Genomic DNA, 22,621 nt, shown 5'->3' on the forward strand with positions numbered 1-22,621 from the left:
CACGCACCACAAGTCATAAAAGTACACATATGGAAAAGAACCACACTTTCAAACGCACACACACACACACACACACACACACACACACACAGAAACCAGACAAACAGATGTAGGACAAGTCCGTGGATCTTAGAGCTCAGAGAAACAACAGGTGATGAAGTGATTTAAGATCAGATTCTGCTGAAGGACGAGTTTCTTTCTTCCTCCTTTTTTCTCGTGACCAGCTCGTCGATCCGTGTTAAAACCGCCACTTCCTCTTTACCCCTCCTGACGGTTCTTAGTCACAGACGCTGGTCATAATCTTTTGGACAAGCGTTGACGAGCAGGTCTTTTGATGGCAGACGGACGGGCCTCCGAGCCGTCAGTCAGGTTTTCTCGTCGGACGTGAACGCTGGAATGTCAACATACGTGTGTTTATTAGCATGTGGAGCGTCAGCTGCTGCACTCCTTCGTTTTTTCCTCCTTTTATTTTCTGCTTTACAAGGACTGGGTTTGACGGATTAGCAGCGTGTACACACACACACACACACACACACACACACACACATGCATACACACACCGCCTTTTCACCAGTACTGAGCCCTTCAGCTTTCTCGGGGTGTGTGAAAGTGAGCGTCTGAGTCCTCGGGACTTTCTGCATCTCAAAAGCAAAACAACAAGAAGAAAAAAAAAAGAAAAGAAAGACAGTTTGAGGGACGGAGAGAGAGGTTGTTGCTCTCCATCGAGACTTCTGGCCGACGGCCAGTGGATAACAACCATTGTGAGGAGTCAGAGGAGCTCTTTGAGGAGGAGCGAGGGATGACGAGGAAATAATGGCGAAGGGGAAAAAAGAGAAAGAAAAAAAAAAGCAGGACTGGGGGGTTTGAAAGCAGATGATGGAGGCTCATTCATGAGATTAGAGAGATCAGGTCACAGCTTCAGCCTCCTGTTTCTCGCGTCACGCTGCTCCTCTCTGGCCTTTAACACACATAAAGTGCACTCCTGACACTCTGGCTGCTGCACATGTCCGTGGATTGTGAAACCACAGATGTTAGACGTGGAGACGAGACATGTCACTCAATCAAACTAAACAGCATTAAATCCTTTATATCCATGAATGTCCTTCTGGCACGAAGCTCATTCTCAGGTCCCTCATAATGTACTCAAACTACTAAACACCTCGCTGTAGAAAATACCATTTTACATAACTGTCAAATTTTCCATTTCCGCGTCTTGCCTTCCGCCAAGCAAGGGACTCCATTGTTGTGCAAAGTTAAAATGGAGCAGATTTACCAAAAAAAAAAGGAAACGCGTATAATTAGACAAAAAATTGCCCAAATTCACAGTGAAACTACACAAAAATCCACAAAATACTGTATAAGCAATGAAAAAATATAATTGGAATTGGGATCAAAAAAATGTAGAAAAATACAGTAGAAACGTGTACAGTAGAATGTGCCTTACGGAGTAATACTTTATTATCAAAGTTGTACTAGAAAATTTAAAGTAAGTACAACGAGAATTGATACGTAAGGAGCACTGCGGATTTTTGTTAGCAAATTAAAGAACTGTTATTGCGCCTTATAGTTAGAAAAATACAGTATTTATCGCAATCAATCTTAGTCGATCAAATCACCCTATAATTATCTAATTTATTTATCCCTTGTGTTGTCTGTGGGTCCCGGCGATGACTGAGGACGAGAGGATACAGCCAAGTACTTGGACAAATGTCTGTACTCGCAAAAAAAAAATGTTGTGTTTAAAACACTGGCAATAAAAGCTTCTGATTCTGAAATATATCCTTCGTTCCTACAGTATTGCAATACATGGTGATACGTGCGGTATCACCAGATTCTTACACAGCGCCAGTCATGACCTCATCCTTCGTTAAGTAGCAAGCGAGTAAACATCGCTGCAGATAAAACGTGTGGCTGTGAAGTGAGACAGAATGAGCGAGTTAAGTGTTGCATCTAAATATAGAAAAAGGCTCGTATAAATGTGCCGAGGGAAAGACCAGCGGCAGCAGAAGTTCAATGCAGGCTACTGTTCATGTGTGTGTGTGTGTGTGTGTGTGTGTGTGTGTGTGTCCTCATGCTAAAGAAACACCGTGTTTGTGTGTGATTTGTCATGTATGAAACGCCGCCGTGTGCGCATCACATACCCCGGACAAAGATGAGGATGGAGACGGGCCTCTTGTGTCCCCGCTGAACCCTCTCAGCTGCAGGGGGACACTCTGAGGCCCCGATGCCCCGTACCCTCAAATAACCCCCCCTGTAGACAGGAGGGTTTTTTAAGTTCACGCTGCCCACCGGGGTCTAAAATAAACACGGCAACATACAGTCTGTTTGCCTGCTGCTAAATAAGATTCCACTCGAGTTGCCATGGAAGTGAACTTGACTTCAAGCAGCGAGGCTTGAAATGAGGCGAAAAGAGTTTTTGAAGGATTTCTTTTCACCCCAATAATCTTTAATGGAAGTTGAATTAGTAAATCATCAGTGGTGATGATAGTCATATGTTTTTCCACTTGCTTGCTAAATTAAATCTAGTTAAGTCAATATATGTAACTTATAACTTTGATGCATCCTCCCTTCGAAAATCTGGTCCTGGTAAATGATTTTAAAATACATTTTTAAACTTATTGTTTACCCCTAAAATAAACTTTTAAATTATATATAAACTTAAAAATATTTTTTAATTGAAATGGAGTTAAGCTAGCTGTTAGCATGGTATTGCTAAACAATTACGTACGCTTTGTCAACAGTTTTTTGAGTAAAAGAAAAAGATTTAAAATAAAGTAAAAGTCCATTTTTCATTCGAAATTCATTCACTTGTGCATGCAGTCGACCCTTAAACAATTTTGTTTTAGTGTTATTATTAGCATCATTAGCTTCCCACACGTGCTAACAATGAAGGCTAACGTACATATTTACATTTATTCATTTATTTAAAGGGTATTAGGATTCTCAAGTTGATCAATCTTATCTCAATTGTCAACTCGGAGTCTGCTTTCAGCCCCAGACTTCCTGTCAGTGTGTTGTCTTTTGAGCAAGACGACGATACCACAACAGACAAGACAGAAGCCACGTTGGTCTGCAGCCTCAGAGCCAGTCGAACGAATCCCTTTAAATCATTTTTTCGACTTCACTCAGCACTTCCTCGTGTTCACTGCGAGATGAAACACATCTCGACCGCAACGTCAGCGTTTGCAGTTTTGCAGAAATGATTATAAGAAATGAGCAGCAAGAGTCATCGTGTTAATGATAAACAGAAATGTACTGTGTTAGGTAATGGAATCTTTTATATGCAAATATTGATATGTAGTTTCTTTAAATTTATATTAATAGGGTTTATTTTAAAATGTTACTTATCTTCATCTGTTGCACAATTTTTGCCTGAAGATCCTAGTGTCACTCAAAAGTACCACGAAAGGATGTTAAATGACTTCTTTTATTGAGAGGTCAAGAAACCCTAGACGTACTGACACACTTTGACCAGAGCCAGGAAACAAGTAAAAAGTCGGCGCCTTCCTTTCCGTGTCCAACAGGAAGTCACGTGACCTCTTTAAGGGGTGCTATTGAACATGTTGTTGTTTTCTCTCAAAGTGTTTCTGATGTTTCTGTGTTTTTAAAATCTGTCAACACAACACAAAAGTGTTGTCATCTTGTGCAAATACACAAACACACCTACATCGTATTATGCAATTTAAAAATCAACACACAGAGGCATAGAATGAAACCAAACTGTCCATCTTGCAGCTTCTGCTCTTTTTAATGGATGTAAATTAAGATTAAATCACAACATTGTTTGCTTAGAGATTTAAATTCCCACTTGTTTATGGAAAAATGTGTGCTTAACCGCCACCAGGTGTCAATACAAGACACGGAGAATCTATTTAAAAGTAAATAGTTGAGTAATCCCGACTGAAACTCAAACAAGCCACGAGGATAAATATCATGCCTTAAGCTAAGCCAGACCAGATCTTTGCTGCTTTCACTTAGCCGCGGAGCGACGCTAATGCTAGCTGCGTTAGAGCTGTCAGTTTCTCTTTTCTTAACTCAATATCTTCTTTATTTTAATTCTCTATATTCTAATAAAGTGGATAACGTGATGAATGTTTTCGTTTTTTTTGAAAATACGTTTCAGAAAAAGATGTATACAAATGCTAATGTTAGCCAAGCTAGCACAGATATTTTAAATGCAGAGTTTAATAATAAATGATTATTTAAAACTTTGTTTTCTTCCCTAAAAAAAAAAAAAAGAAACCATGTGAATCGACCAAAAATAAGGCAACGAACGCTCGTCTTTGTAAAGTAAGAGCTAGTGTGTGTTTTTAGCACCGCTAAGATGAAGGGGCCCACGAAGACCAGTGGGGCTCCCCGGCACTTAATCCAGACCATATGTGAACTCCTGCAAAACACACAAGTCGGACTACACACGCAACAACAGGAAGCAGCACGTCACCACTTTTCAAACAATCACTTGGGATTAGTGGCACAGTTTGTCACATGATCACTGCATTAACGTCGTGACGGAATTAGATCCAGAATTAAAGTCTCCTGGAAGCTAGTTGTAGAAGCTCAGCGGCTAAGTCCATGTTTCTGGTCACTTGACTATTCTGGCAATATTAGGAGAAATGAATCGTTGAACTTTTATCTTGTTTTTCAGTATTTTTTAAGTTATATACAACATCAAAATAATAATAGCAATAGCTCAGTTTGGAGTCGACGCTGTGTTACTTGACAGATGTTTTATTATTAGATTATCGTGTCGTTCGTTTTTAATGCTAACCTAGCTTATACGATCAGGTCCGATTAACAGTTTAATTCCATCGCCCGCATGGCTAGCATTAACTAGCCAGATTTTTGGGAAATTTATAACACCCTTTAAATGTCCAGGTTTTTCTAGATTGTTGTGGCCGTTGTTATTATTTTAAGGATTCGTCACATTTATTTATTTTTGTTAAGTTAGACTGTTAGACTAGAAGCGAGATGTTCCAAAGTAAGATGCTAACAATCAAAATATTTATACGGACTATTACAGACTTTTGTTGAGGAGATATAGTTCTTTTGCAAATGATGATTGATGCTTTAGGTAAAGGACTATATTGTTTATAAGAAACCTGGTTAAATGTAAGTAAATAAGTAAGTAATTTATATTTATATAGTAAATTTCCAGACCAGGGTCACAAAGCGCTTAAACAATCAAAACAATATTCAATAAAATATCAACTTTAAAGGTCAAGATAACACCGACAACAACACAGAAGTTCCAGAAAATCAAGGAAAAGCCTGCACAAATAAAAATGTTTTAAGATGTTATTTTGGTTTCATTTTAAAATATTCATTAAACTTTCGACCTGAACCCCCAAAAAAACTCTACATTTTGCAACAACTCCACATAGTATCGTCTTATTCTCTGGTCATTAGAATATGGTCACCGTAGTCAACGACTTGTTGGTGTCCAACTGTCCGACAGACCTTTTATTATTGGTTACGACTTGGGTCAAGGTCAAGGGTTTAACTATCCGTTGGGATCTTCCACCAGGACAGAAGCTCACCTACGAACCGCTTCATATGGTTAAAAGCGTCTTAATCTCTTCCTGGTTCTCTTCGGTGCCGTGGATATCAAGCCGGCGCTTCGCTGCTGGACTCGTTTCTCTTCTTCTCAAAGTCTCAAACGCCCCAAAATAAATCCTTCTCCCCCGACCTTGAACGTGAGGTGTGGATGGCAGGGACACGTTCCCCTTCAACCGCACCGATCGCCTCACAGGAATAGCAACATTCCTGTTGTTGATAATTACAAGTCCTGCCCTCCTTTTTCCTCCCCCCTTCTCTCTCTCTCCCTCCAAACCCCCTGCTTCTCCACGGGGATGTAATTAATCATGGCGAGTCTTAATATGCCCTCATTTCCGCTATCTTCTCCGCCCGGGCTGACTTTCTGACGGCTCCCCGCTTGTGCCGAGTCATTTGAAGGTAATGTCACGGAGACTTTTTTTTTTGGTAATGCCCCCTGCTGGCATCATCTGCCGCCCCCTTGTGCATCCCACGCTTCCACTCTCCTTGTGTGTGTGTGTGTGTGTGTGTGTGTGTGTGTGTGTGTGTGTGTGTGTGTGTGTGTGTGTGTGTGTGTGTGTGTGTACGCCAAAATAAATGCACTAATCTGGCAGACTCGCCCTCTCGTCCGTCTATTTTTAGATGTCAGATGTTGCAACGGTTCTTAAAAAGGCCATGCCAGCGCCGGCACTAAATCATCCTGGTAATGCCAGGTCAAGCTGACCCAGGCTGACAAACCTAAACACTCAACAACTGACTGAAACCAGGAGATTTTTTTGGAAGCAATCTTGTGGGATTTCCGGTTCAGTACTTGACACAAATTGTCCGGTTGGGTTGATAGTTAAGCTCCGTGCAGCCGTGGTTAGTGTTAGGTCGGGTTCTGGTCCATTGAAAGACGGCGTATTGAGGGAATCCACGATTAAATCTGTCCCTCTCTGATCTACAATCTGTATATATGTCTTTTGATTTAATTTCTGAGGTAGAAAATATCAAATACATTTCCTCTTTCATTATTAATGTTGTTGTTTTTTTCTCCTTAAATACATGTTATTTTGTCTCTTTTAGGTACATTTAATAACATAAATTACTATAAAGGGAATCTTGGAAAATGTGGTCCAGTAGCTCTTTGACTGTATTTATTTGGCCCTCAGATTTCAGAGTAGAACCGATCTGCAAGTATTTTTTGAACTGACAATTTTGTATTCATTATTGTGTTAACAAGATATATACTATATAGTTCTTTATAGTTTGTATAAGACTTTTTTGCTGTATTTTTCCTGCCCCTCAAATCATTTGAAGGAAAGTTGAGATCGTATTTAGAAAAGAATAAAGATTTTATATCTGTTTTTAAAGTAAATGATCTATTAATATTGTATAGGCTTGTTAAGTTTTACTTTTTGTTAATTATTGTTTTTTTTCAACGCGTGCTATAAATAGTCTTGTTAACTGGATTTATCATATTTTCCTCTAATAATGCTTTATTAGTGTCATTGTTCGTATGACAATAATACATGATTTCATTCATAGTAATTCACCTTAAATTAAATATATGTTACTAGTTCTGTCTGCAACATTACACACATGGTGAAACTAAACATGTACATTTGTGGTGGTTGCCTGCGCTGCAGTGGAAATAGCGATGCGGTCGAGAGAGGAAACTATTCAGCAAACACGAGAAACAAAGTGTCCTGAGCTGTAACTCTCTTGATCGATTGTCGTTTTAACACACTCTGGATTAATCTCTGGCAATGGATTGTGTGTTTGTGTGCCTGTGCATGTCCTTGGCAGTGACTGGTGGTTAAAGGACATCGCGTTCTAGTGGATCCATGATGTCGTCCCGAACTCACAGAACAAGTTGTTGGAAGCAGCGTGTGTTTATCAACACAGAAGGCGTATCTGCTTTCACGCTGTGAGACTTTCTTTTGAGTTTATGATCGATCAGTGTGTTTCTTGTGTAACATCACATGAGCCCGTCGTGATTGGCTGTCGGAGGTGGGATGGGCCGGACAACTCCCCCACCTCGGGCATTGTGAGAGGAAACCAGAGTCAACAACAAGCATGTGGTCGTTACACAAGATGAGTTGACGTCGCTGTGATGGAAACTTTTAGCACGTTTTTTTTTGTCCCGCGTCCCCCCAGCCCCCCACCCAAAAAAAATATGGATTTCACAAATGGACACTGAGGTTTAACACAGAAGTCGAGACATTCAATCCTGGCCTGGAAACACACATATCATTCGAGAGAATGGAATGTTCCGTCTGCAGTCCAGAGCTCTGGGCAGCTGGAACCTCCTGGACGGTGTGTGTGTGTGTGTGTGTGTGTGTGTGTGTGTGTGTGTGTGTGTGTGTGTGTGTGTGTGTGTGTGTGTGTGTGTGTGTGTGTGTGTGTGTGTGTGTGTGTGTGTGTGTGTGTGTGTGTGTGTGTGTGTGTGTGTGTGTGTGTGTCTGTGTGTGTGTTTTCACTTGTTGTATGAATAGCTTCTCTCTGGTTTGTGCAGAAGCTAGTGAACTTAAAACGATTTGACAAATATGTGCGTTTTGTTGACCCCTCTGCCCTGAACCGCACACATATTAGGATGTACATGTTAGAGAAAGTATTTATCAAAGTAAATCTTTAATTTATCATATACGGAAGTTGCTGCAGCACTATTTTAAATGGATTACCAAAGGAAGATACTAATAATAATATGTTTAAAAGGTTGGTAGAAACTATCAGTGGTAAAAGTCCATATTTACCTATAACTACTTGTTTTACTTTACCTGACCCATCTATCAATCTAGCTTTAGCCTTCCTTATATGGTCATGTCCTCAATAAGTATGTAACATAAATATCCCAAACATTACCAACCAACGGTTAAAGTAAAATATTTCGATATAGCTAGGATTAAAGGTGGACTCTAGTTTGGTCAAAGAGAGAAGGGTGTCATCGGCGTATCAACAGTGAATCCATCACAATACTGTTATATCATGTTATTGTTTGTTTTTTTCTCATTGTCACTGGGAAAGGTATGTTATATCGTACCAGCTGTGTACCATGCTTTAGTACATACAGCTGTATCCATCCCAAAATAAAATCAAAAACACATTAAATAAAATTTAAAAAAGAAAAACAACAATAAAATACACTTAATGTCCAAGTTATAACCAGTGTTTTGTGAGTTGTAACCAACGGTATGAATCCTGCATGTATTTTTAACATCCTATGTATTTCTACTAGGGTTGCCACGATAATACAACTTTTTAAATCAATAACGGATAATATTCAACACTCGATACTTTCTTCCATAAAAAAAGGATTTAAAAAGATTAAATATTTTTATTAACAAGAACATTGAAAAAATGATCTTACAACATAAGGATTCACAGAACCATGGGTTACATATGTATAATAATCCATAGATTCATCTTCAGGTCGGGGGGGAAACCAACTTATGACCTTTCTTTGTGGAGTTTCTATCTTTTCCCTGTGTTGCGTGGGTTTACTCCGGGCACTCCGGTTTCCTCCAACAGTCCAAAAACATACAGAGGTGGAAAGAGGAATCGACACTTTGTATTAATGAGTCTTTACTTTTTCGGAGTTTCAACGACCCCTCAGTTGACATTGCGGAGCGGTTTACACAAGAGCTGATAAGCATGTTATCAAAGTGTCAGAAGGGACGGCAGAGGTGCGAAGGCTCGGGGTCACCTGGTGGCAGGGTCACGACGAGAGGGACAAACATGGAGGCTGTGAGACACAGACACATACAGTGTATTGTGCTGTGAAAAACAGCTTCACACACCTTGACCCAGATATCTGCGTTGAGCTTCGCTCTGTCGCTGGGTGATGAAACTCTCTTGCAAGAACATGAAGACCCTCCCTCTGTCTCTCCGCCGCATGGCTACGTCGAGCAATTCCTCTCCACCAATCAGCACGGCCGAATCTAGCCCAGTAACAACCAACCGCCGCCAACGTTCTCTTCCCCTTCCACCAATCAGGAGGAAGTCTGGAGTCTTGTTTACATTGATTCCACGCACTCGTCTGCGGGAGAAAGTTGGATTATCTCGACACGATCGGCTTTAAACACCTCCACAAGATTCAACCTTTTCATTGATGCAAAAATAAAGGATTCCATGAAAGCGAGAATAATTCGGTGGAGAGGAGGGACAGAGATTCCAAGCATGGTTGCTGACAGTGATGAATTGTTCCCACATGTTGCTGACAGACAAAAAGGCCTCTGTGTTCATGAGCTTTGACTGCAGCTGGTGCACACACACACACACACACACACACACGCACACACACACACACACACACACACACAGCTGGGACACTTTTCAGACGCTCACTCTCTCTTTGACTTAAAGATGATAACCCGCTGTTGAATCCATAATACTTGGCGGGGAAGTGTGTCATGTAACACTTTATAGTGTAGCTGTTGTTGTTGTCGCTCTGTCAATCTATAGACGGTCGTCCCTCGTCCATCGCGGGGGTTACTTCCTGAAAACACGGTTAACGAAATAGGCCAAACAGTTGACCATTTTCAACTTTCACTTCTTTAAATTGACGACATTTATTAAACTTACAAACTCAAAATGGCGTATGCGGTGTCATCCCTCTCAACAACCCTCTCAGTAATACACAAACAGCTCCCATAGGGCTTTGCCGCCCAGCCAACCAATCATAGGTTTCGATCACTTTAGACAAAGCAACATAGACGTTGAATTTAAATACATTATTTTAGCGAACATTCATCCGTCACTTATTCAAACAGTTTTGTTGGGACCATAAGTAAGGTGGGTGCCAATATGTAGTGCGTCCCACTAAGTTCTGTGTTTATCAGCTGTTCAAATTAATCAGGTGTTCATAACAATGATAACAAAAACAATATGTTTTGGTGTGCAGCTTTCTACCATATACTGTAGGAATTTTTCGCCGGGCCCTGTGCAAAATCTAAAACCCTAAATCTTAAATAGCTCAGTATGACAGTAGCGATGGGCGTGGTACCACAATAGTGCACAAAGACAATAGACACAAAACACATTTTAGTGCCTTTTTTTTGGTTATTTTTGTTCATTCATTAATTCTCTACCGCTTATTCCCTTATGGGAGTCGTGGGGGCTGGAGCCTATCCCTGGGCGAGAGGCGGGGGGACACCCTGGACAGGGCGCCAGTCTGTCGTAGGACTTACAAAGACACACAACCATTCGCAAATACACACCCATACCTACGTACAATTTCCATTTTCCCTGAAATGTCGTACTTAAATACAGTCAATATGTATTTAGATAAGATAGTGAATCAGTGATTCGCATCGTCATCACGCACCCAAAGAATACTTGTAGAAAGTTACTCAGAAAGTGTTTTTATGTTACGAATAAAAACTGTTTACTGACATAATTTTAATTAAAATAGTTTTCGTTTATATTAGTATATCGTTTATGCACCGTTTGAGCACCAAGATGGATCTTAAGTAAACAGTACATCTTTCTTGGCAACTGATGGCCTTGTTTGTGTTGACGTAATGTGTTTCTTGTGTGTGTGTGTGTGTGTGTGTGTTCACGTGGGTGTTGTTGTATCTCTGGTATGATTCAGAGCTGCCGTCTCAATGAGCTGTTTTCATTAATGGACTCTGAGGGAAAACCCCAGAGGAGCCCGAGTCCCTGTGTGAGTGGCTGGAGCCTCAGCAGATCAATCACCTGATGGCATTAGCAGAGACTTCTCTGCGAGCAAACGTCCACCAGGTGTGTCCAGTAACAGTCGCACACTCTGGTTTTTTTGGAACAATCAGATACTAAAGTTACAGGCGTCGACCTCTTGACAGCTGGTGTGTGTCTGTGTGTGTGTGTGTGTGTGTCCGTGTGAACCCTTCGGTAATGAAGCAACGGCGACGTCATCTTCCCCAGAGATGCTGGAGATAAACGATGGTCTCTCTGGTATCTCTGAGCTCATTGTGTAAATCGTACAAAACATACACACCCATCGCGAGCACACAAGCGCGGTAAGACGTGATTGGAAGCCACTGATTCATTATTTGTTCGCTCGAGCTGCGAGATGATAGCTGGTAATGGAACTAGCATTTTTAAAAAGTCAAGTCTGGGAAGCACTTATAGGGCTAGATGGAGTGTTTTCTGGTCACAGCCTTGTTAAGCTAATGGCTCTAGCTAGCCACACTCAAATATCAAATAGGTTTGTTGGAAATCCTTCTTTTACTAAATATGTGCCCATTTATTTTTACACAAGCTTTTAAACAAACAGTTGAAGAAGATACCAATATTTTTGTTAGAAAGGTGAAATTTGCTTTAGCATTGTCAAGCTAACACGTCCATTCTCGCTATCTCGCTATCTCACTATCTCACTTTGAATGACGACATGAAATGTAAAAGTTATCCTCACATTTTTCTTTCTTAAAGCATCTTAAAACAACATTGAACATGTTTGCAATCGCATCTTTCGCATCTTTAGGCTAATGTTTATCTTTAATAAGTAGCCATACAACCAGCCAATCACAGAAGAGATCATAAGTTCACCACCTAAAAATGTAATTTCCACTTTAAAAAAAAAAAGGTGAAAATAGTGTGCACTATTTGAATATGCACAATTTGGATCCTCTTTATTCAAAGGTTGGAATTTGCATGCCAAGTCCACAACCAATCCCATATGCACACAAACACACACACACAACGTATAGACACAAACGGACACGCACGCATGAACCGGGTCGTAGGTTCACTGTGGCCACGGACATTCAAACCGTGGAGCGTTTACAAACGTAACCCAAGACTCTATAATTGAACCGGCTCTGACCAGAATAACAATCCAGAGCAGTTTCTCTCAAACTCTTGCCCTATAAAGTCGAGAAGGGCCTCTCGGAAAACAATATTTTCGATTCCACCAAAAACAATACAAGTTAAGCTCTTCTCAGTCTGAACTCGGGGAGTTTGTTGTTTTTTTTGTCGAAGGAGTAAAAATATACACGGCAAAGGGAAAAATGTGTGCAAATTGTGGATGAGGGTTAAGTTGTTTATACGGGGAGGACATAGCATAACCTCGGCGTCCCTCAGGGCCCGACGGAGCTGTGTGTTTGTGGAACAACAGCGACTGCGGAAGAGGGTGTGGAGAAGAAAACAAGATCGACTTTGGATGAAGGGAAGGAAACTAAGACGTCGATTTTGACTTCTCGCTGCTGGCACCACTTGTGGCGTCTGGTTAACAAACTAACAATTCCAGAGCAGTTCACTGTGACATCTTTCACAACAGTTGTTTCCAAGAATATGAGGTTGTGCAAGATGATCTTTTGTTATTCCTGATCTTTCAAATAAACACATTCGATGGTTCTAATAATTGGTCTCAAACGTTGCATAAACGCGGAGGAATGTGTTACAACCTTCGCTAATGTCCTGACATAAAAATATGCAGCTGCGAGGCAACAAGTGACGTGATTGTGATTCTCTCTGCAGAAGGACATGTGTTGAGCGGTCAACCGCTGTCATGTGTACTGGTCCAACAACAATACGCCTCTTGAGTTTTTCGGGCGAGAGTTGATCAAGACACACCAGCCGAGACTTTCACACACATCATCTGACACAGAATACGATCCTTGCACAACAAAGACTTTCTTTGTGCGGGTTATTCATAATCGAAGAGACCGAGGATTGTGGCTCCCTTTTCTTCTGCAGCACAAAGATGCTTAGAAAACATTTGGGAGATCAGCTCTAAGTACTGCACCTTTGTGTGCTGTGGCCCTTCTTTTTTTGTCAGTCATCTTTGTTGTGTGTTTCGACCACAGAGAGCTCCCGATTGTGTTGCTATTTGGTGTTGTTGGACTTTTCCATTCAGCAGTATAATGTGGGAATCAATAAAAACAAAAGTCATTGTGATGGTGAAAACTGTTCTAAACACAAGTCTCTTTTTGCTCTCTGTTCCAGAACTCCATCAGACACAACCTCTCCCTCCATAGTCGTTTCATCCGGGTCCAGAACGAGGGCACAGGGAAGAGTTCATGGTGGATGATCAACCCGGAAGGAGGCAAGGGAGGGAAGGCGCCTCGACGTCGCGCCGTGTCCATGGACAACAGCAACAAGTACACCAAGTCGGCCCGCGGACGCGCCGCCAAGAAGAAGGCGGCCCTGCAAGCGGCGGCGGCGGCGGGCGGCGAAGGCGGCGGGGACAGTCCGTCGGGTCTCTCAAAGTGGCCTGGAAGTCCAACGTCTCGTAGCAGTGAGGAGTTGGACGCTTGGACGGATTTTCGCTCCCGTACCAATTCCAACGCCAGCACGCTGAGCCTGGCCAACCAGGAGCTCGACGAGGTACCGGACGACGAGCCGCCGCTCTCGCCCATGCTCTACTCCAGCCCCGCCAGAGCTCTGTCTCCGGGCAACCCCGCAAACGTCGTCAACGGGAAGCCGATGACGGCGGAGCTTCCGCGTCTGGCAGACTTGGCGGGTACGATGAATCTGAACGACGGACTCTCCGAAGACTTGATGGATGTTCTTGATAACATCAACCTTGTGACGAGTCTAGAAGAGACGATTACAAATGGTCCGACCGGGTTCGGCTTTGTTTCCAAACCCAATGGGCTCCCGTCTCCCAACACCACCCCCACCCCCTCGCCTAACTCTTTACCCAACGGCGTCAACGGCTACAGCAACTCCATATTTGGTCCACACACAACCGTTTCCACTTTGCGTCCATCGCCCATGCAGACCATCCAGGAGAACAAGCAGACAACCTTCTCCAGTGTCAGCATGTCCCGCTTCGGCAGCCAGACGCTTCAGGACCTGCTGAACTCAGACACTCACAGCCACAGCGACGTCATGATGACGCAGTCAGATCCGCTCATGTCCCAGGCCAGTGCTGCAGTGAGTTCTCAAAACTCGCGCAGAGGTCTCATGCTCCTCAACGATCCCGTAATGACTTTTGGAACCACAGCCGGAGTTCAGGTAAACCAAGGAGAGCTACTTCAAACAAACAACCACAACCAGAGCTCCATCAGGTCCCTGAACAAGGGGTTGAATCTAGCCAATGAGGTCAATGCTCTGTCCAATGCCAAGCAGCAGGTCTTGCTCTCGCCAATGGGAGGAAACGGCTCCTCCACCATGCAGATCGATACATCCATCTTTCTGAACGGGGCCGTGAGCACAAACGGGAGGATGTGCCAGGACCGCTTCCCCACAGATCTGGACCTGGACATGTTTAATGGGACCCTGGAGTGCGACATGGACTCCATCATCAGGAACGATTTGATGGACGCGGACGACTTGGACTTTAACTTTGAATCCTTGGTCCACATGAACGGAGTCGGCAACTTTACAAACACCAAGCAGACCTCGCAGAGTTGGGTCCCTGGCTGAGGACCGGAACCATAGCCAAGCAGAGCAGGTGTGTATTGACACTTGTTCTTGTTATGAGTTGAATATTATTGATGGTTCAAGTTACAGAAGCTCAGATGTCAAGTTGTGTTGATGGGTTTGTGCCAAATACTAACTTCCCGTTTAGCTTCATGTCTAGCAATCCACCTGCTAGACCTTTGTAGCACATCGGTGAGTCACAAGGTCTATCTTAGGTCGGCCACAAATCATCAGTGACTGCAGTGTCAATGCCTAAGGATGTTAAGTCTATAGATATTCTTGACTTTCGTGGGAGTCACAACAGTAAAACAACTCAAGTTAAACCAATTATGAGCTCATAGACGTGCAGTGTCTCCTACTCAATAAAAACTCATTGAACAGTCGACAATTGACCTTCCTTTCTAACAGGAAGTCTTAAAAGAATGTGACATCAGTCCCAGTCTTTCATCTTACATTGGATTCTTTTTCATCTGCATCGACTTTTCAAGGTTTCCCAGTTACTTTGAAATCTTCTGAGAGTCTGGAACTGCGAAGTTTAAACACGATATCAACATGAGTAGAATAGCTTTGAAAATCTTTGTTGTCAAACATTGTTGAGGTCAGTGCTATACAATGAATTCTAAATAAATAATAATACATTTTTATCAGGGTAATTTATTTTGACCTAAATGTATGTATTTAAAAACCTCAGGTGTTATAGTTAAGGTCACTAATGTTATCTCATTCAAGTTGTTCTATTGAAATCTTTGTATTAACATTTCTGTTTCTTGCTTTCCAGGTCTGACCTGTGTAGCGCAAGAGAAACTCCAACACACATCCTTTTTGCCAAACCTGCCATCAGCACGTCAAGTACAAACCTTGTGTTTACAAGAGACAACTCTTTGCTCCCGGACTGAGATCCTACAGACTCTAGAGATGCCGAACTGCGACAAACTACCACAACAAACTCATAAAATTGTATGAATATGCAATTTTCCTTGTCTGGTGATGCGAGAGAGACGGTGGATCCGAAGGACTCGATGACGAGATGGAAAAAAGTGCATCTGTTCCCGCAGAGAAAAGTGTAAATGTAATCAAGACGTGTCGTGCTCTCATCTGGAAAGTGAAATGTCGTGAAACTATTTCCTTCTGTTCTGTTGTCCGTTTAAATGTTGGGTGTTTTGGATTTTTTTTTCTTCTGTTTCATCAAAACTAGTTCTGTCTGTGCAAGGCACGAGTTTGTTGTCTAGTGAATTGAACTATCTTGCAGTGGAAACACTCACAGACGATCCTTTACCGTGCACTTCTTTCTTATCAATTGCTTGAAATGGAATTAACGACATACCGAGGGTTACATTACGATTAGCTGAATACATTTGTGTATATCTAACTGTATAAAGAATATGACAAGAGGAATTTATTTCCTGTTTTTTGGGTGTTTGTACAACGCAGGGCAACAAGAAGGAGCGGAAGGTTGTCCATCACAGCATATAATGTAGCGAAATGATACCTGTGTTTTACGGTTGTGAACATTTCCACACCACGACAGGTGCTATGTATCAGTGTTGAATCTTGTATGGAGGGCGGACAGGGGGCGACCCCGCCGCTGGCAATGGCGACACGATTTGAGGCTCATTCCTTTAGAAGCCATTTTTTCCTCCAGTAAAACAATAAGCTATCTCTGTATATTGCCAAACGTACTTGAACAGAAAACAGTAGGATATGCTGGCAGCCAAATAGCAGCATTGATACGTACATACAAACACACATTTTTCCAGGCTGTGTTCAGACTGTGCATCATTTTCTCCTGTTGAATTTCACATGTATAAAATATATGTATTAAAATCGAGTACCGCAGTAAATGTGCAGCCTTTATTTAAACTTGTGTAAAAAACGTCAATTATGGAATCAAAAAGTTTCTATCGATAATAACATGAAGGAGAAAAGTGATGGCGGTGTCGACACAGCCTGCCGCACACAACACACTCGTAGCTAGTTACAAGTGATCGTACCAGGGATCCGTGTTAAGTTCTGCTGTCTTCTTGTCATGTGGGGCTTGTTATGCATTTTTAGAATCACTCAGGGGGGAAAGGAAGGCATCCCGTTTTACTAACATCAAGTCCCATTCTTGCATAAACCAACATTTCCCACATAAAAATACGTTTTTTGTGTGTGTTTTTTTATTTTATTTACTTGTAACCTGTGAATTTCTGGCTGTCAAATGAACATCAGGGCCGAGCTACAGCCACACTGCAACGTTTTGTAGTCACAAGGATTGTTTTTCAAAAAAAATTCGAGTTTGAAATCATGTTTGGAAGAATTTTAAAGGTAGAAATCAGCTGTTCTAAAGAGGTTTATCAACATTATATTTATCCAGGCTACACATGAAATTCATAAAAAACCCACTAATTTAATTTAAAGACCTATTTCCTTTATTTTCAATTCACACTGTTTTGGATTCAACTGTGTCTGAAACTGATCATTTTTCCATTTCAAGTGAACTTTCTGTAGCAAAACAAAACTTCACAGCGATTTGGCGGGAAAAACAATAACCTGCTAGCATCACATTTGTAGCATTGATGCTAACAAAACAAATCTGTGTAATTGCTCCCAAAGTGAACAAGCTGTTTTGAACCTGATAATATTTTAGCTTTTTCTTTGCTATCTGTGAAGCTTAAAGGTTCTTTTAAATCAAATGAATTAGTAGTATTAGTAAAGTACAGTTTTAAAACACAGACAGAATTAGCAATTAGCTAACTTTTACCAAATTGGTGGTAAGAAAATAAAGTTATCTCTCAACTTAATTGACAAATTGATCTCTTATTCACTCAGAATAAATGTTTATGTTGCTTAACAGTTGAATTATTTACCGCTCAAATCAGATATTTAAGTTCAATAACAGATTTTAAGGCGGTGTCGTCAAAAACATCAACAAGTGATCTCGACCGTGACGTGTCGTTCCAAACAAACCGTTGCAGCGTCGGCTGTCGCTACCATCAAAGTCTCCTGTCTTTGCTTCGACGTCTTCTTGTCAAACCCTGTGACTGGTGTAAACACTGACACACTTGGTGCTCCTGCAGGTGACTTCCTGTGTCTCCCGAGTACATGACGACGAGTGTGTTTTTTATTTCTTGTGGAAACCCTTCGCACGGACGCGTTGCCGTCCCTCGTGCCGCATACGTCCACGTTTGACCGTATGCGTATATATGTATATATGCATCATGAATTATGTGTGAAATGCATATATCAACTCACTGTATCTCCTCTATATGCTCATGTTGTACTTGACCCCACGGAGTTTGTGAAGATGTGCCAGGTAGGAAGTGAGGAAAACACTGTTACCAGCAAAAATTTATTGTTCACGTGGAGAGATTTTGCCTCTGTTGTAGCATTTGGAGATATGAAGGGTTTGTCCTTGCGGTGTATCATAGTGTACAGACGTGTGTGTATCACTTTATGGCAAAGGCAGGAGTGTGTGTGTGTGTGTGTGTGTGTGTGTGTGTGCATGGTCGGCTTGATACCTGAGATTAAGTGCATGACCGAGCAGTAGACCCTTCCAACGGTGCCGTCCATCAACAAATATAGTCTTGCAGGTCCAGAGTTAGTAACAGGGCAGTGCTTTCTGAGCCTGTGTTCGGTTCAGTCAACATTCTATTGAGGATCAAACGAATCCAGATACTTGTCTATGGAAGAATGTCGGTGTCATCACTATGTTTAATCTTGCATTTTAAATGTTAAACCTTTTTTTTATTGCAACCTGTAAGCATTGAATTATTTAATTGAACAATTGAAATAAATATTTTCTATATTGAAAGGTTTTTATTATATGAACGATTTAAATTATTATTATATTTTTAAATAAATAAAAAGAATATACCCATGTATTCTGATGTAATTCCTATAATCAAAAAGAAAAATACATTTTCTAAATTGAGTATGTTTTCATGTGTAGCATCTAATATAAACTTCGATATAATATTGATTTTAAAATATTTAGTTTTGAGTTATTGGTATTAGAATCTCAAACTTTTTGTTTAAAATAATTAATTTAGATAATATTCGATTTTTTTAATTAAATAATAATTTAAAAAATATTAGATTAAAGAATCAACCTTTTAGTATAGATATAAATGAATTATATTATCCTAAACAAAATAATTAAATGCTAGAAATAAAAAAATAAAAATAATTATTGGTGTTAGAATATACAAATTTTCAAAAGAAAAGTTAATTTTTTAATTATTAGATTTTTTTAACTCAATAATAAAAATAAATAAAATAGAATAAATAACTTTGAATATAGAAATGATTCAGTGCTTAAAAAAAATGTTTAAAAAAAAATTGTTTCAACATTTGAAGCAACCCTTCAATATTGTGACGTCACTGAGATGCTTCTCTTGGAATGTTGACTGACTGGACGACACACTGTCGTTTACATCCCGGTGCTCCTGATGCTCTGACAGCATCTCTCTGGTATCTTGAGCCTTCTTCACACGACATTTCAACTGACGAAAGCTTCACCGATCTCTCGAGCACGAGGAGATCTTGCACTTCCACACAGACGTGTTCCACTCATGGTCAAACTCACATGTTCAAAACAGTAAATACCACTAGAGACCGTCATCACCTCTCTCTTGACGCTTCCATTTCACCTCCTTCTGCATCTCTTCTTTTTCTTGTTAATCTTGCTTCTTGCTTCTCCTCGACTTGATGTTAGTGGGTATTTTCCTGTGTATTCCAATTTTCGACTGTATTCTAGTTTGTATAAGAAATGGTGCGCATGTAAATAAAGCTTGGTGAGGCTCCACACTCTTCGTGCTCTTGTCACATTATTCGTGTCATTTAAAGAAGAAATGATTTAATATTAACATGTTACATTTAGAATTTAGAATTTTAAATATATATTTATTTGTACAATAACTTATTTTGGTTAATTTGAACATCTTCTTTTTTTTTACAATATGTTAATATTTTCTTTACTATTTTCTACTTTTATTTCTCCTTAAACCGAATTCTACTGAATTTAAATAGTTAGTCCTTCTTAATATAATTGTGGAATATACATAATTTATACTTTTGCGAATTGAATTTCAATTCAGATTCAGAAAGTATTTGAATCAAGCAAAACACAATTTGTATTACTTTAATAATTTTCCAAATATTTTTACTTACTGAGTTAATTTACTTGTTTTTAATTTATCAATATAATTAGTAAAACATTTTTAAAATAAATTCACCACTTTAATATACAGAAGTTAATGTATTATCTTTATGAAATATTTCATTTTATTTTTCCATATTTACTGTTTATGGAGTATATATGTGCTTGACTCCTTCAAGAAACAAAGTAAATATTTTAGCTGTATATTATTTTTGATTGTTAAAGTGCTTTGTGATCCTGGTCTAGAAAGATACTTTACAAATAACCTTTACTTACTTACTTACTTACTTACTTACTAAAACTTTAATTAAAACTTTTTATTAAACAAAGAAAACTCCAAATCTACTAAATAAAAATACCATAGTAGCTATTTGCTATGCTAACATCCCAGTCAGACATATTTGACATGTTGCAGAAGTCGGGCCGGGTCTAGACAGGCATGTATGAGGGGGCAGCCTCAAATCTTGAGGGGGCATTGTGCTGTTGCTTAATTACTTACATGTAAGTTTGAGGGGGCACAACATTTATTTGAGGGGGCCAGGCCCCCTCTTGCCCCTGCCTAGACCCGGCCCTGAGTCCAAAAGTATTTATCTGTACTTCTGTATTTATGAGCTAATATGCCATTAAAGACATTAAACTTATAATATCGACATGAAGACGGGTCTTGGGTTCAGTGCAACAGCTAATAAATGACAGATTGTCATCGTTGCAGGACCAAGAAAAAAAAAACCATCTGACTCACATGTGCTTATAATTTGAAGTTAAGTTTGACCGAGTTCAACCTCCCTCACATCCAAAGGTCCTCGTGTCACTCAAGAGACGTCCAAACAGCGAAAGCAACTCCTTGTTCTTCCCGAGTTCCTGGAAATCGTCTTGCACAACTTTCTTTTTCTTTTTTTTTCTTTTCGATTTGTTTGTGAGAGCCGACGTTAAGTGAGAGCAGACCCACAGCGAGACCGCGATGACTGACGCGGGTCTTGGTGCTCTTCCCCGCATGTTACGAAACCCGAGGAGGACGGAACAGAGAAATAAAGTGTTTGCCAGGCTTGGAATTCTTCTCCGAAGGCTTTTTCTCTAAACACTTCCACAGCCCATTAGCTGTTGTTTCAGTCAAGAGGGGAAGTTTTGCAACTAAGTTTCCCTTCTGGGATCATTCCACTTACCCTCCATTTTTACTTTCTAGTTCATGGCAACATTGAGTCGTTGATATTTCCATCATTGATTCATTGATAGAAGTAGAAAATGAGCATTTTTATATCAAGGTTTTCAAAAATTATACAACCTTGAATTGAAAATAAACCCAAGACACCTAAATATAATCATATTCTAAACAACATACGTAATAATTTCATTAAACTTAAAACATCAACTTTGTAATCTTGTTCTGCTTAAAGTTATCATTATATTTGAATATATGAAGAAATCTCCTGCATATTTTTAAATCTAGCATCTAATAGTTTACGTCACAAAGGCTTAAAAAACCCAACAACCGTCCGCTTCATCACAAAAGCTTTGACGTGGATCTACCTACCTACCTACCTACCTACCTACCTACCTACCTACCTACCTACCTACCTACCTACCTACCTACCTACCTACCTACCTACCTACCTTCCCTACCTACCTTCCCTACCTACCTACCTACCTACCTACCTACCTACCTACCTACCTACCTACCTACCTACCTACCTTCCCTACCTACCTACCTACCTACCTTCCCTACCTACCTACCTACCTACCTACCTACCTACCTACCTACCTACCTACCTACCTACCTACCTACCTACCTACCTACCTACCTACCTTCCCTACCTACCTACCTACCTACCTACCTACCTACCTACCTTCCCTACCTACCTTCCCTACCTACCTATCTACCTACCTACATATCTACCTACCTACCTACCTACCTACCTACCTACCTACATACATACCTACCTACCTACCTACCTACCTACCTACCTACCTACCTACCTACCTTCCCTACCTACCTACCTACCTACCTACCTACCTACCTACCTACCTACCTACCTACCTACCTACCTACCTACCTACCTACCTACCTTCCCTACCTACCTTCCCTACCTACCTATCTACCTACCTACATATCTACCTACCTACCTACCTACCTACCTAGATACCTACCTACCTACCTACCTACCTACCTACCTACGTATCTACCTACCTACCTACCGACCGACCGACCGACCGACCGACCGACCAACCGACCGACCGACCTACCTACATACCTACCTACCTACCTACCTACCTACCTACCTACCTACCTACCTACCTACCTACCTACCTACCTACCTACCTACGTATCTACCTACCTACCGACCGACCGACCGACCTACCTACCTACCTACCTACCTTCCCTACCTACCTACCACCTACCTACCTTCCTTACCTACCTACCTACCTACCTACCTACCTACCTACCTACCTACCTAACTACCTACCTACCTTCCCTACCTACCTGCCCTACCTACCTACCTATCTACCTACCTACCTACCTACCTACCTACCTACTACCTAACTACCTTCCTACCTTCCCTACCTACCTACCTACCTACCTACCTACCTACCTACCTACCTAACTACCTATCTACCTTCCCTACC

General features: G+C 40.8%; 1 protein-coding gene across 3 annotated transcripts in view; it reads left to right on the forward strand.

Moving 5' to 3' along the window:
• Positions 1 to 19,647, forward strand: part of foxo3b (forkhead box O3b) — a 41,529-nt gene extending 21,882 nt beyond the window's left edge. For 2 of the 3 annotated variants that reach the window (XM_087805001.1, XM_087805000.1), the window contains 2 exons: positions 13,438 to 14,890; positions 15,638 to 19,647. In XM_087805001.1, coding sequence (XP_087661127.1) covers positions 13,438 to 14,862 — 1,425 coding nt within the window. In that variant the 3' untranslated portion in view covers positions 14,863 to 14,890; positions 15,638 to 19,647. Of the gene's footprint in view, positions 1 to 13,437; positions 14,913 to 15,637 lie in introns of all 3 variants that reach the window. The other variant, XR_015713206.1, reaches the window with a different exon arrangement.
• The last annotated feature ends 2,974 nt before the right edge of the window (positions 19,648 to 22,621 follow it).

This window comes from Callionymus lyra, chromosome 13 (genome assembly GCF_982586985.1).
Source record: "Callionymus lyra chromosome 13, fCalLyr1.hap1.1, whole genome shotgun sequence".
Classification (NCBI taxonomy): Eukaryota; Metazoa; Chordata; class Actinopteri; order Syngnathiformes; family Callionymidae; genus Callionymus; species Callionymus lyra.